Genomic DNA, 12,141 nt, shown 5'->3' with positions numbered 1-12,141 from the left:
AGCAGCTGGAATGCAGGGCACCAAGTCCCTAGGCTGCACACAGCATGGGGGCCCTGGGACTGGCCCAAGAAACCACTTTTTTCCTCCTAGGCCTCCAGGCCTGTGATGAGAGGGGCTGTGAGAAAGCTCTTTGACATGCCCTGGAGAGACATTTTCCCTGTTGTCTTGGCCATTAACATTTGTTTCCTCATTACTTATGCAAATTTCTGCAGCCAGTTTGAATTTCTCCTCAGAAAATGGGTTTTTCTTTTTCTATCACATCATCAGGCTACAAATTTTCCAAACTTTTATGCTCTGTTTCCATTTTAAAACTGAATGCTTTTAACAGCACCCACGTCACCTCTTGATGCTTTGCTGCTTAGATATTTTTTCCACCAGATATGCTAAATCATCTCCCTCAAGTTTAAAGTTCCACAAATCTCTATGGCAGGGGCAAAATGCTGCCAGTCTCTTTGATAAAACATGGCAAGCATTACCTTTACTCCAGTCCTTATCTCCATCTGAGACCACCTCAGCCTGGATTTCATTGTCCATATCATTATCAGCATTTTGGTCAAAGCCATTCAACAAGTCTCTAGGAAATTCCAAACTTTCCCACATTTTCCTGTCTTCTTCTGAAGCCCTCTAAACTGTTGCAACCTCTGCCTGTTACCCAGTTCCAAAGTTGCCTCCTGGCAGGGAAATTGTTTTGGGATGATTCAAGCACATTACATTTATTGTCCACTTTATTTCTATTATTATTACATTGTAATATATCATGAAATAATTATACAACTCACCATAATGTAGAATCAATGGGATAAATTTTAGCAGGTATAAATGAAGGCTTAATGAATTTTTTTTTTTTTTTTTTTTTTTTTTTTTTGAGACAGAGACTTGCTCTGTCACCCAGGCTGGAGTGCAGTGGTGTGATCTCGGCTCACTGCAACCTCTGCCTCTCAGGTTCAAGCGATTCTCCTGTCTCAGCCTCCCAAGGAACCAGGATTTCAGTTGCACGCCACCACACCTAGCCAATTTTTGTATTTTCAGTAGAGACAGGGTTTTGCCACGTTGGCCAGTCTAGTCTCAAATTCCTGACCTCAAGTGATCCATCTGCCTCACCCTCCCAAAGTGCTGGCATTATGGTGTGAGCCACGGTGCCCAGCCTATTTCTTTTTCTTTTCTTTCTTTCTTTTTTTTTTTTTTGATAGCTGGGTGGCAGATGTATAAATTGTCATTGACCTAACAGAATTAAGCTGGGCCATGGAGAAAACTGAGAACATCACGATTCAAAACACAGAATTCTCAAATGGACCAGTGTGTTTAGACCTGACTGTGGAATGGAATGCCACACCTAGGCATATGAGGTATGGTTGGGGCACTGTCACATGTCCAGCTTGGGAGCCATCATGTGCCCAGGTCGGGAGAGGTAAATCCACGAGACACAGACATGTGCTGGGGGTGCAGTCGCATGTCCAGCTCAGGTGCCCTCACTTGCTGGGAGTGCCATCTGCTAGTGGGAGCCAGTCACATGTTGGGGTGCAACCACCTGTTGGGGGCGCAATCCTGTGCTGGAGACACAGTCACGTGTCGGGAGCTAGTCACCCGCTGGGGGCGCTGCCTCGAGCCTCATGGCTGCCCCTGCTTCCGGCATGGGCCCACTCGGGCCCTCTGCCCTGGGCCTTCTGCTGCTGCTCCTGGTGGTGGCCCCTCCCCGGGTCGCAGCATTGGTCCACAGACAGCCAGAGAACCAGGGAATCTCCCTAACTGGCAGCGTGGGTAGGCCCTGCCCCAGGGGCGGATGGGCGGCTGGAGACAGTGCCCTTGGGGCGTCTCTCGGTGCTGGGCCCCTTCCCCCATGTCGCCTGCCCGCCCCTTCCCCTCCCCCATGTCCCCTGCCTTCCCTTCCTCCTGTGTCCCCTGCCCCTCCCCCACGTCCCCTGCCTGCCCTACCTCTCCCGTGGCTCCAGCATGGCTCCACCGTCAGCTCCGTTCTCCCTGCAGCCTGTGGTCGGCCCAGCATGGAGGGGAAAATCCTGGGCGGCGTCCCTGCGCCCGAGAGGAAGTGGCCGTGGCAGGTCAGCGTGCACTACGCAGGCCTCCACGTCTGCGGTGGCTCCATCCTCAATGAGTACTGGGTGCTGTCGGCTGCGCACTGCTTTCACAGGTAAGGGGGCGCCGGCCTGGGATGGTGTGGGTAGCTGGGCCTGCACGGAGTGCCCACAGCGGCTTGGATGGACCCCACGCAAGCCTCCCCCGTCACCACTGTCGACTCCCTTCACCACTGTCGACCCGCGCAAGGCCAGGTCCCCACCAGTGAGGCTGGTCCCCAAACACACAGCTGGGTCCCCATCCTTGAGGCTGGTCCCCCAAGTGCACAGCCAGGTCCTCAAGAGTGATGCTGGTCCCCAAGATCACGTCCAGGTCCTCATATGCAAGGCTGATCCCCTAAGTGTACAGTTAGGTTCCCATGAGCTAGGTTGGTCCTCAAATGAACAGCCTGGTCCCACGTGCAAGGCTGGTCCCCTAAGTGCACGACCAGGTCCCCACGAGTGAGGCTGGTCCTCAAGGGCACAGCCAGATTCCCACAAGTGAGGCTGGTCCTCAAGTGCACAGCCGGGCCCCACAAAAGTGAGGCTGCTCCTCAAGTGCACAGCCAGGTCCTCATAAGCAAGGCTGGTCTCTAAGCACCTGGCCTTCCCGATTGCTCCTCCAACAGCCCCATTCACCACAGCTGCCCTGCACAGCAGGCACGCCTCTCCTGTGGCCATCTGGCCTCCAGAGGGATGTGTGCAACCAGGTTGTCGGTAAGAGTCAGAGCAGGTCTCACATGCATAGGCTGCTGGCCTGTACAGCTGGTGGTCGTGTACAGACTTGGGTCCCCAGAGCCTCCATGGGCCAAGTCGACTCTTTAGAGGGCAACTCTGCCAGACAGCCAGATAGGTCCCTACTATGCTGCAGGAAGAAACTGGCTTTTCAATCCCACCGAGTGAGTGCCAGCCCCTTGCGCTTGGCCTCCCCAGGCCTGTGGGCTGACCACACAGGAAGCTGCGGGCATTGTGCCTCTGTTCTCACCCCCACAGGGACAAGAATATCAAAATCTATGACATGTATGTAGGCCTCGTAAACCTCAGGGTGGCCGGCAACCACACCCAGTGGTATGAGGTGAACAGGGTGATCCTGCACCCCACATATGAGATGTACCACCCCATCGGAGGTGACGTGGCCCTGGTGCAGCTGAAGACCCGCATTGTGTTTTCTGAGTCCGTGCTCCCGGTTTGCCTTGCAACTCCAGAAGTGAACCTTACCAGTGCCAATTGCTGGGCTACGGGATGGGGACTAGTCTCAAAACAAGGTAGGAATACAGTGCAGGGCTTTGTGGGCAGGATGAAGGCTTCTCTTCCACCACAGGGAAGAAAATGCTCTGCCAGCTAAGGGGGTCCAGGTGTTTGGGGACTGGAATCCCCACCTGTCAATCAACATTTATTTGTTTGTCAGTGTGGATATTTTGTTGTTTTGTTTTATTTCTGACTGGCTTTGTTGTATGCAGAAAAATACAGCTACTTTGATGTGAAGTTGGTATGCAGTATATCAAGAACACAAATTTAAAAGCAGTTTTCCTTAAGATTGTAAACAGAATTTAGAAATCTCTTTTAGCTTATCTAAAAACCGTTCGTTATTAAACTTTTCTCCAGAAAGCCCTGTGCATTCTTTCTAGATTTATACCTGGGCACTTTACAATATTTAGGTCTATTCAAAAGAGATTTTTAAAATTGCATTTGCTAATTAGTCACAGCTAATTAGCTGTGACTATGTGTGATTTTTGCACATTGATCTTATATCCAGTCATCTTATAGAATTTATTTTTAGTAGTTTATCAACTGATTATTTTGACAGTTCTAGACAAAAGATAATATTTTCTTCTAGTAAAGACTATTTTATCACTCTCTTCCCATATTTTATCTTTTATTTATTTTTCTTGTCTTCTTACAATGGTTGGAACCTCCAGTAGAAATGATGCCAGATCTTGTCTTGGTTTTGGTTTGATTGGAAATGCTTATAATGGTTCACTATAGCATTTGTGGCCAGGCCTGGAGATTTCAGGTTGATATATTACACCAGATTAAGAAAGTTACCTTTTATAGCTGATTTACTTAATTTTTTAAAAATTATAGAAAATTATTGATTTTACTGAAATGTTTGCGGCAACTCTTGAGAGGATCATATAGTTTTGCTCTTTTAATCTATTGATGCCAAGAATAGGCATTTAAGCTGGGTGCAGTGGCTCACACCTGTAAATCCCAGCACTTTGGGAGGCTGAGGTGGGAGGATCGCTTGAGCCCAGGAGTTTAAGACCAGCCTGGGCAACATAGTGAGATCCTGTCTCTACAAAAAATGCTGACTTAGCTGGGCTTGATGGCATGTGCCTGTAGTCCCAGCTACTCAGGATGCTAACGTGGAAAGATCTATTGATCCCAGAAGGTCAAGGCTGCAGTGAGCCAAAACTACATATCTGCACCAAAGCCTGGGCAACAGTGAGACCTTCTCTCAAAAAAAAAAAAAAAAAAAAAAAGGTATTTAATGTGAGATGGGTCTAGAATTTTTTTTCTTAGCTGATTTTATCTTTGGCATGAGTGTACTGCTGACTTTGTAGAATGAATCAAAACTTTCCCATCTATTTGTATTCTCTGCAATAGTTTCTATTAAAGTAAAGATTAGCTATTTCTTGAAGGTTTGATGTGGCCATAAAACACTCTGATCCTAGTACCTTTTGCGGGTATAAATGATTACTCTATCTTACTCTCTGTTATGGCTACTGGTTCATTCCAATTTTAAAATTTATTCTTAGGCCAATTTTGATGGATTATATTTTTCTAGAAAGTTGTTCATTTTATTCCAGATTTTGAATATAATGATATTGTGTAAGACTGTAATTCATGTGCTCTTATTATTACTTTTCTGACCTCTCTTCATTCCTTATCATAGTTGCCAAAATTGTCTATTCTATTGCCTTTTTTATATAAAACTACCTGCTACAGATTTTGCATTGGTGTATGTGGGGAGATGGTGGTGCATGGGACTTTATATGTTGGGTGCTTTGCTATTCACTCCTATAGCCATCTATTCATTCGTTAAACTTTTTATACTCTAAGTTTGCTTAACCAAACTTTTCTAATTTTTTGAGCTGAAAATACAAAAGATATTCAACATTTCATACTTTTTCTATGAATAAATTGAAAATTATAACTTTTAAAGTCTCCTTTGGTCATGTTACAGGCTTTGAATTCTTACATATTTGTTATTCATTACTCAAAAGTATGTGCACCCTATTTTGATTTTGTCTATATCCAAAAGTATAGGACAAAATTTTTCATATCTACAAAAAAGGCCATTGGAATTTTATAGGAATTGCATTGACTATTCAGACCGTGTTGAGTAATGTTGACATTTTAACAATATTAAACCTGCCTATCCATAAACATGGAATGTATTTCCATTTATTTGAGTCTTTAATTTCTTTCAGCAATGATTTATAGATTCGAGTATGCAAGTTTTTCACCTCCTTCATTAAATTTATTTCCAAGGTATGTTATTATTTTAGATGCTATTGTAAATGAAATTGCTTTTATAACTATCTTTTTTGGATTGTTCTTTGGGGGTGTATAGAAACACAACTGATTTTTGGCCGGGCACAGTGGCTCACGCCTGTAATCCTGGCACTTTGGGAGGCCAAGGCGGGCGGTTCACAAGGTCAAGAGATTGAGACCATCCTGGCCAACATGGTGAAACCCCGTCTCTACTAAAAATATAAAAATTAGCTGGGTGTGGTGGCACGTGCCTGTAATCCCAGCTACTTGGGAGGCTGAGGTAAGAGAATCACTTGAACCCAGGAGGTGGAAGTTGCAGTGAGCCGAGATCACGCCATTGCACTCCAGCCTGGGCGACAAGAGTGAAACTCCATCTCAAAAAAAAAAAAAAAAAAAAGCAACACAACTGATTTTTTATGTGTTGGCCTTATACCCTGCAACTTTACTGAATTTGTTTATTATATGTAGTAGTTTTGTTTTTTTTAAAAAAGATTAATTGGGATTTTCTATGTATAGGATCATGTCATCTATGAATAGAGATTGTTTTACTTCTTTGTTTCCAATTTGAATGGCTGTTATTTCTTTTTCTTGTCTAAATTATCTGTCTAGAATTTCTAGTACAAATTAAATAGCAGTGACCAAAGTGGAAATCCTTGTTTTGTTTCTGATCTCATGGGAAATGCTTTCCGTCTTTAACCATTGAATATGATGTTAGCTGTCAGTTTTTAAATAAATATCTTAATGTTGATGAAGTTTTTCTACATCAATTGAGATGATCCTATGTTGTCTTTTTTCGTTTATTCTATTAATGTATATTACATAGATGGATGTTCTTATGTTGAATTACACTTGTATTCCTTGGATAAATCTCGCTTTGTCATGGTTTTATATGCTGTTGGTTATAGTTTGCTAATATTTTGCTGAGGGCTTTTACATCTATATTCTTAAAGGTATGCTCTGTAGTTATATTTTCTTATGGTGTCTTTGGCTTTGGCATCAGGATAATTCTTGTCTCATAGAATGAATTATGAAGTGTTGCTTCCTCTTCTATTTTTTGGTGGAGTGTGATAAAGATTGATTAATTCTTCTTTAAATATTTGGTAGAATTTACCAGTGAAGCCATCTGGTCCTATACTTTTCTTTGTTGGGAGATTCTTATTGTTGAATCAATCTCTTTACTTGTTATAGATCTTTTCAGATTTCCTATTTCTTCTGTGTAAGTTTAAATAATTCATACATTTGTAGAAATTTGTCTATTTCATCCAAGTTATCTCATTTGCAAGATAAGTTATTTCACAAATTTATAATCATTTTTGTGCATTTGTTTTTTGAATCCTGTTGCAAATAAAAAGTGGAATTAAAAACCAAATAAAAAGTGGAATTAAAAACCAAACTCACTTATGAGTGAGAACATGTGGTGTTTTGGTTTTCTGTTCCTGTGCTAGTTTGCTGAGGATAATGGCTTCCAACTCCATCCATGTCCCTGCAAAGGACATGATCTCATTTTTTTTTTTTTGCACAATATTCCATGGTATACATGTATCATATTTTTTTAATCCAGTCTATCATTGATGGGCATTTAGGTTGATTCCATGTCTTTGCCATTGTGAATAGTGCTGCAATAAATATATGCATGCATGTATCTTTATGATAGAATGATTTATATCACGGTTTAATGGTTTTTATATTTGCCCATGCATTTACCTTTACCAAAGTCCTTTAATTTGTCATATGGCTTTGACTTACTGTTTTGTGTCCTTTCTTTTCAATGTGAAGCACTCCAGTTAGCATTTCCTCTATGGAAGATCTAGTGGTGCAGACTTCCATGGCTCTTGTTTATCCGTGAACGACTTAATTTCTCCCTCATTTCTGAAGGATTATGTTATCAGATATAGGATTCTTGGTTGAAAGATTTTTTCTTTTAGCACTTTAAGTACATCATAACATTGTCTTCTGATCTCCTTAGTTTTTTATGAGAAATTGGCTATTAATCTGATTGAGGATCCTTGTACATGACTAGACACTTCTCTCTTGCTCATTTCAAGATTCATTGCCTTTAGTTTTTGACAGTTTGATTATAATGTGTCTTGTTGGGGGTTATTTGAGTTTATAATACTTGAAGTTTGTTCAGTCTGAATTTGTAGATTTAAATATTTCAGCAGATTGCAAAATTTTGGACCATTATTTCTTCAAATATTCTTTCTACCTCATTCTGTCTCTCTTCTCCTTCTGAAAATACCATAACACATATGTGGTTCATTTGATGGTGTCCCAGGAGTCTCTTAGGCTCTCTTTACTTTCCTTTCTTTCTTCCTTTCTAATCCTTAGATTTTATAATCTGAATTGTCCTATCTTCAAGTTCACCTATGCTCTCTTGTGCTTGCTCAAATTGTCTGCTTTGCCCCTCTAGTGAAGTTTTCATTTCAATTATTTGGCATTTTAATGCCAAATATTCTGTTTGGTTCCTTTGATAATTTCTGTTTACTAATAGTATCATTTTGTTCATATATTATTTTCCTGATTTTCTTTAATTCTTTGTCTATGTTTTCCCTGAGCTCTTTGAGCATATTTAATACACTTGTTTAAAGTCTTTGTCTAGACTTCTTTAGGGACAGTTTCTATCCATTTATTTTGTTTTCTTAAGTGGGCCATAGTTTTTTTCTGATTTTTGTTGTTATTATTACTATTATTGAAAACAGGAGTATTGAGTTTTATACTTTTGAATATATAATGAATGTTATATGTGGCTGAGTATTGATTATAATAATGTGTTAACTCTGGAAATAAGATTCTCTCCAACCCCAGGGTTTTCTGTGGTGTTTTGATTGTTGAAAGCTATAGTAGTCTGTTTAATGATTTTCCCAAACTATTTTGCAAAGACTGTATTCTTTCTCATGTGTGGTCACTGAAGTCGCTATTCCTTAGCTTCTGTTAGCTACTGTTTTGACAGTATTTTCTTGAATGCCAGGAGCTAAAAACCAACAAAACCAGAAATCTCTTCTTATGATCTTTGCAGGTTGGTCTGTGCCAAGGCGCTTTTTCAATACTTAGCTATGCTTGCACCAAGCCTAGGGATCAGCCTGAGGTGAAAGTTTTGGTCTTCTCAGGTTTACTTATGAGCATGTGTCTTACCCTGGGCATGTTCATGGCCTTCTAAATTCCCTCAAGTACAGAGGTGCTTTTTCTAAAAATCTTTTCCAATTTATTTACTTTTTAAATTATGTATTTTTTATTTTTATAGATTTAGGAGGTACAAGTGCAGGTTTGTTACATGGATATATTGCATAGGGGTGAAGTCTGGGATTTTAGAGTAACCATCACCCAAATAGTGAACATTTTACCCAATAGGTAATTTCTCATCCCTCATCACCTTCCCATCCTCCTACCTTGCTGAGTCTCCAATGCATATTATTCCACTCTCTGTGTTGTGAACTTTATTTAGCTCCCACTCATAAGTGAGAAGAAGCATTATTTGACTTTCTGAATTATTTCACTTAAGATAATGGCCTCCAGTTCCATCCACGTTGCTGCAAAAGATATGATTTTATGCCTTTTTATGGCTGAGTAGTATTCCATGGTGTGTATGATATATATTATTTATACATATAATATAAAATAATATATATACACAAACACACCACATTTTCTTTATCCAATCATTTGTTGATGGGCACTTAGTTTGGTTCCATTTTTTTTCTTTTTTGTTCATGCTGTCCCTGAGTGGGCTCGAAGGTTGGTTCTATATTGACATAGTTTGGATGTTTGTTTCCTCCAAATCTCATGTTAAAATGTGCTCCCCAGTGTTTGAGGTGGGGCCAGTAGGAGGTGTTTGGATCATAGGGGTGGATTCCTCATGAATGGCTTGGTGCCATCTTTGCAGTAATGAGTGAATTCTTGCTCCATTTGGTTTGTGCAAAAGCTGGACTAATGTTTAAGAGCCTAACATCTCTCTTGCTTCCTCTTGCATCATATGACATGCCTGCTTCCCTTTCACCTTCTGCCCTGATTATAAGCTTCCTGAGGTCCTCACCAGAGGCAGATGCTGGCACTATACTTCTTGTACAGTCTGCAGAACTGTGATCCGAAATAAACCTCTTTTCCTTATAATTTCCCCAGCCTCAGTTATCATTTATAGCTATGCAAAACAGACTAATAGCCATATTTTTGCTATTGCAAATAGTGCTGCAATAAACATGTGAGTGCAGGTATTTTTTGTACAGTGACTTATTTTCCTTTGGATAAATACCCAGTGATGGGACTGCTGGATTGAATGGTAGCTGTATTTTTAGTTCTTTGAGAGATCTGTATATAGTTTTCAATAGAGGTTGTACTAATTTTCTTTTTTTTCTTCAACTTTTAAGTTCAGGGGTACATATGCAAGAGGTGCAGGTTTGTTATGTAGGTAAACATGTGCCATGGTGGTTTGCTGCACAAATTATCCCATCACCTAGTTATTAAGCCCAGCATCCATTAGCTATTCTTCCTAATGCTTTCCCTCCCTCTATCCCCCCAAAGAGGCCCCAGTGTGTGTTGTTTCCCCACTCCCTGTGTCCATGTGTTCTCATAATTCAGCTCCCACTTATGAGTGAGAACATGTGATGTTTGCTTTTCTGTTCCTGCATTAGTTTGCTGAGGATAATGGCTTCCAACTCCATCCATGACCCTGAAAAGGACATGATCTCATTTTTTCATGGCTGCATAGTATTCCATGGTATACATGTACCACATTTTTTTATCCAGTCTATCACTGATGGGTATCTAGCTTGATTCCATGTCTTTGCTATTGTGAATAGTGCTGCAATGGACGTTTGTGTGCATATATCTTTATAATAGGATGATTTATATTACTTTGGGAACATACCCAGTAATGAGATTGCTGGGTCAGATGGTATTTCTGCCTCTGGGTTTTTGAGGACTCGCCACACTGTCTTCTGTAATGGTTGAACTAATTTACACTCCCACCAACAATGTAAAAAATGTTCCTTTGTTCCTACAACCTCACCAGCATCTGTTGTTTCTTGACTTTTTAGTAATAGCCATTCTGACTGACATGAGATGGTATCTCATTGTGGTTTTGACTTGCATTTCTCTAATGATCAGTGATGTTGAACTTTCTTTCATGTTTGTTGGCTGTATGTATGTCTTCTTTTGAGAAGTGTCTGTTCATGACCTTTGCTACTTTTTAATGGGGCTGTTTGTTTTTTTTTCTTGTAAATTTGCTTAAGTTCCTTGTAGACTCTGGATATTAGACCTTTGTCAGATGGATAGATTGCAAAATTTTTTCTCCCATTCTGTAGGTTGTATGTTCACTCTGATGATAGTTTATTTTGCTGTGCAGAAGCTCTTTAGTTTAATTAGATCCCATTTGTCAATTTTTGCTTTTGTTGCAATTGCTTTTGGTGTTTTTGTCATGAAATCTTTGCCTGTGCCTATGTCCTGAATGGTATTGCCTAGATTTTCTTCTAGGTTTTTTATTTTTTTGTTTTTTGAGACAGAGTCTCAGTCTGTCACAGGCTGGAGTGCAGTAGAGTGATCTCAGCTCACTGCAACCTCCAACTCCCTGGTTCAAGCAATTGTCCTGCCTCAGCCTCTGGAGTAGCTGGGATTACAGGCACATGCCACCACGCCCAGCTAGTTTTTGTATTTTTAGCAGAGGCAGGGTTTCACCATGTTGGCTGGGATGGTCTCAATCTCCTGACCTTGTGATCCGCCCGCCTCAGCCTCCCAAAGTGCTGCGATTACAGGCATAAGCCACCACATCTGGCCTCTAGGTTTTTTAAAGTTGTGGGTTTTACATTTAAGCCTTTAATCCATCTTGAGTTAATTTTTGTATGTGGTGTAAGGAAGGGGTCTAATTTCATCTTTCTGCATATGGCTAGCTAATTCTCCCAGCACCATTTATTAAATAGAGAATCCTTTCCCCATTGTTTGTTTTTGTCAGGTTTGTTGAAGATCAGATGATTGTAGGTGTGCAGTCTTATTTCTGAGTTTTCTATCCTGTTCCATTGGTCTATGTGTCTGTTCTTGTACCAGTACCATGCTGTTTTGGTTACTGTAGCCTTATAGTATCATTTGAAATTGGGTAGCATGGTGCCTCCAACTTCATTCTTTTTGCTTAGGATTGTCTTGGCTATTCGGGCTTTTTTTTTGTGTGTGTGCCATATGAATTTTAAAATAGTTTTCTTCGAATTCTGTGGAGAATGTCAATGGTAGTTTAATGGGAATAGTATTGAATCTATAAATTACTTTAGGCAATATGGTCATTTTCACAATATTGATTCTTCCTGTCTGTGAGCATGGAATGTTTCTCCATTTGTTTGTGTCCCCTCTGATTTCTTTGAGCAGTGGTTTGTAGTTCTTTTTGAAGAGGTCCTTCACTTCCCTTGTTAGCTGTATTCCTAGGTATTTTATTCTTTCTGTAGCAATTATGAATGGGAATTCATTCATGATTTGGCTCTCTGCTTGCCTGTTGTCAGTGTATAGGAATGCTAGCAAGTTTTGCATATTGATTTTATATCCTGAGACTTTGCTGAAGTTGCTTACCAGCTTAAGAAACTTTTGGGCTGAGACGATG

The 12,141-nt window shown here is 40.7% G+C and overlaps 1 protein-coding gene across 1 annotated transcript in view; it reads left to right on the top strand.

The window, feature by feature from the left end:
- The first annotated feature begins 1,568 nt into the window (after positions 1-1,568).
- PRSS38 (serine protease 38) overlaps positions 1,569-12,141 on the top strand; it is a 30,408-nt gene continuing 19,835 nt past the window's right edge. Inside the window, exons 1-3 of the mRNA XM_525080.7 lie at positions 1,569-1,758; positions 1,984-2,146; positions 3,063-3,334. Coding sequence (XP_525080.1) covers positions 1,611-1,758; positions 1,984-2,146; positions 3,063-3,334 — 583 coding nt within the window. The 5' untranslated portion in view covers positions 1,569-1,610. The remainder of the gene's footprint in view (positions 1,759-1,983; positions 2,147-3,062; positions 3,335-12,141) is intronic.

This window comes from Pan troglodytes, chromosome 1 (genome assembly GCF_028858775.2).
Source record: "Pan troglodytes isolate AG18354 chromosome 1, NHGRI_mPanTro3-v2.0_pri, whole genome shotgun sequence".
Classification (NCBI taxonomy): domain Eukaryota; kingdom Metazoa; phylum Chordata; class Mammalia; order Primates; family Hominidae; genus Pan; species Pan troglodytes.
This window is presented reverse-complemented; position numbering and strand designations above follow the sequence as displayed.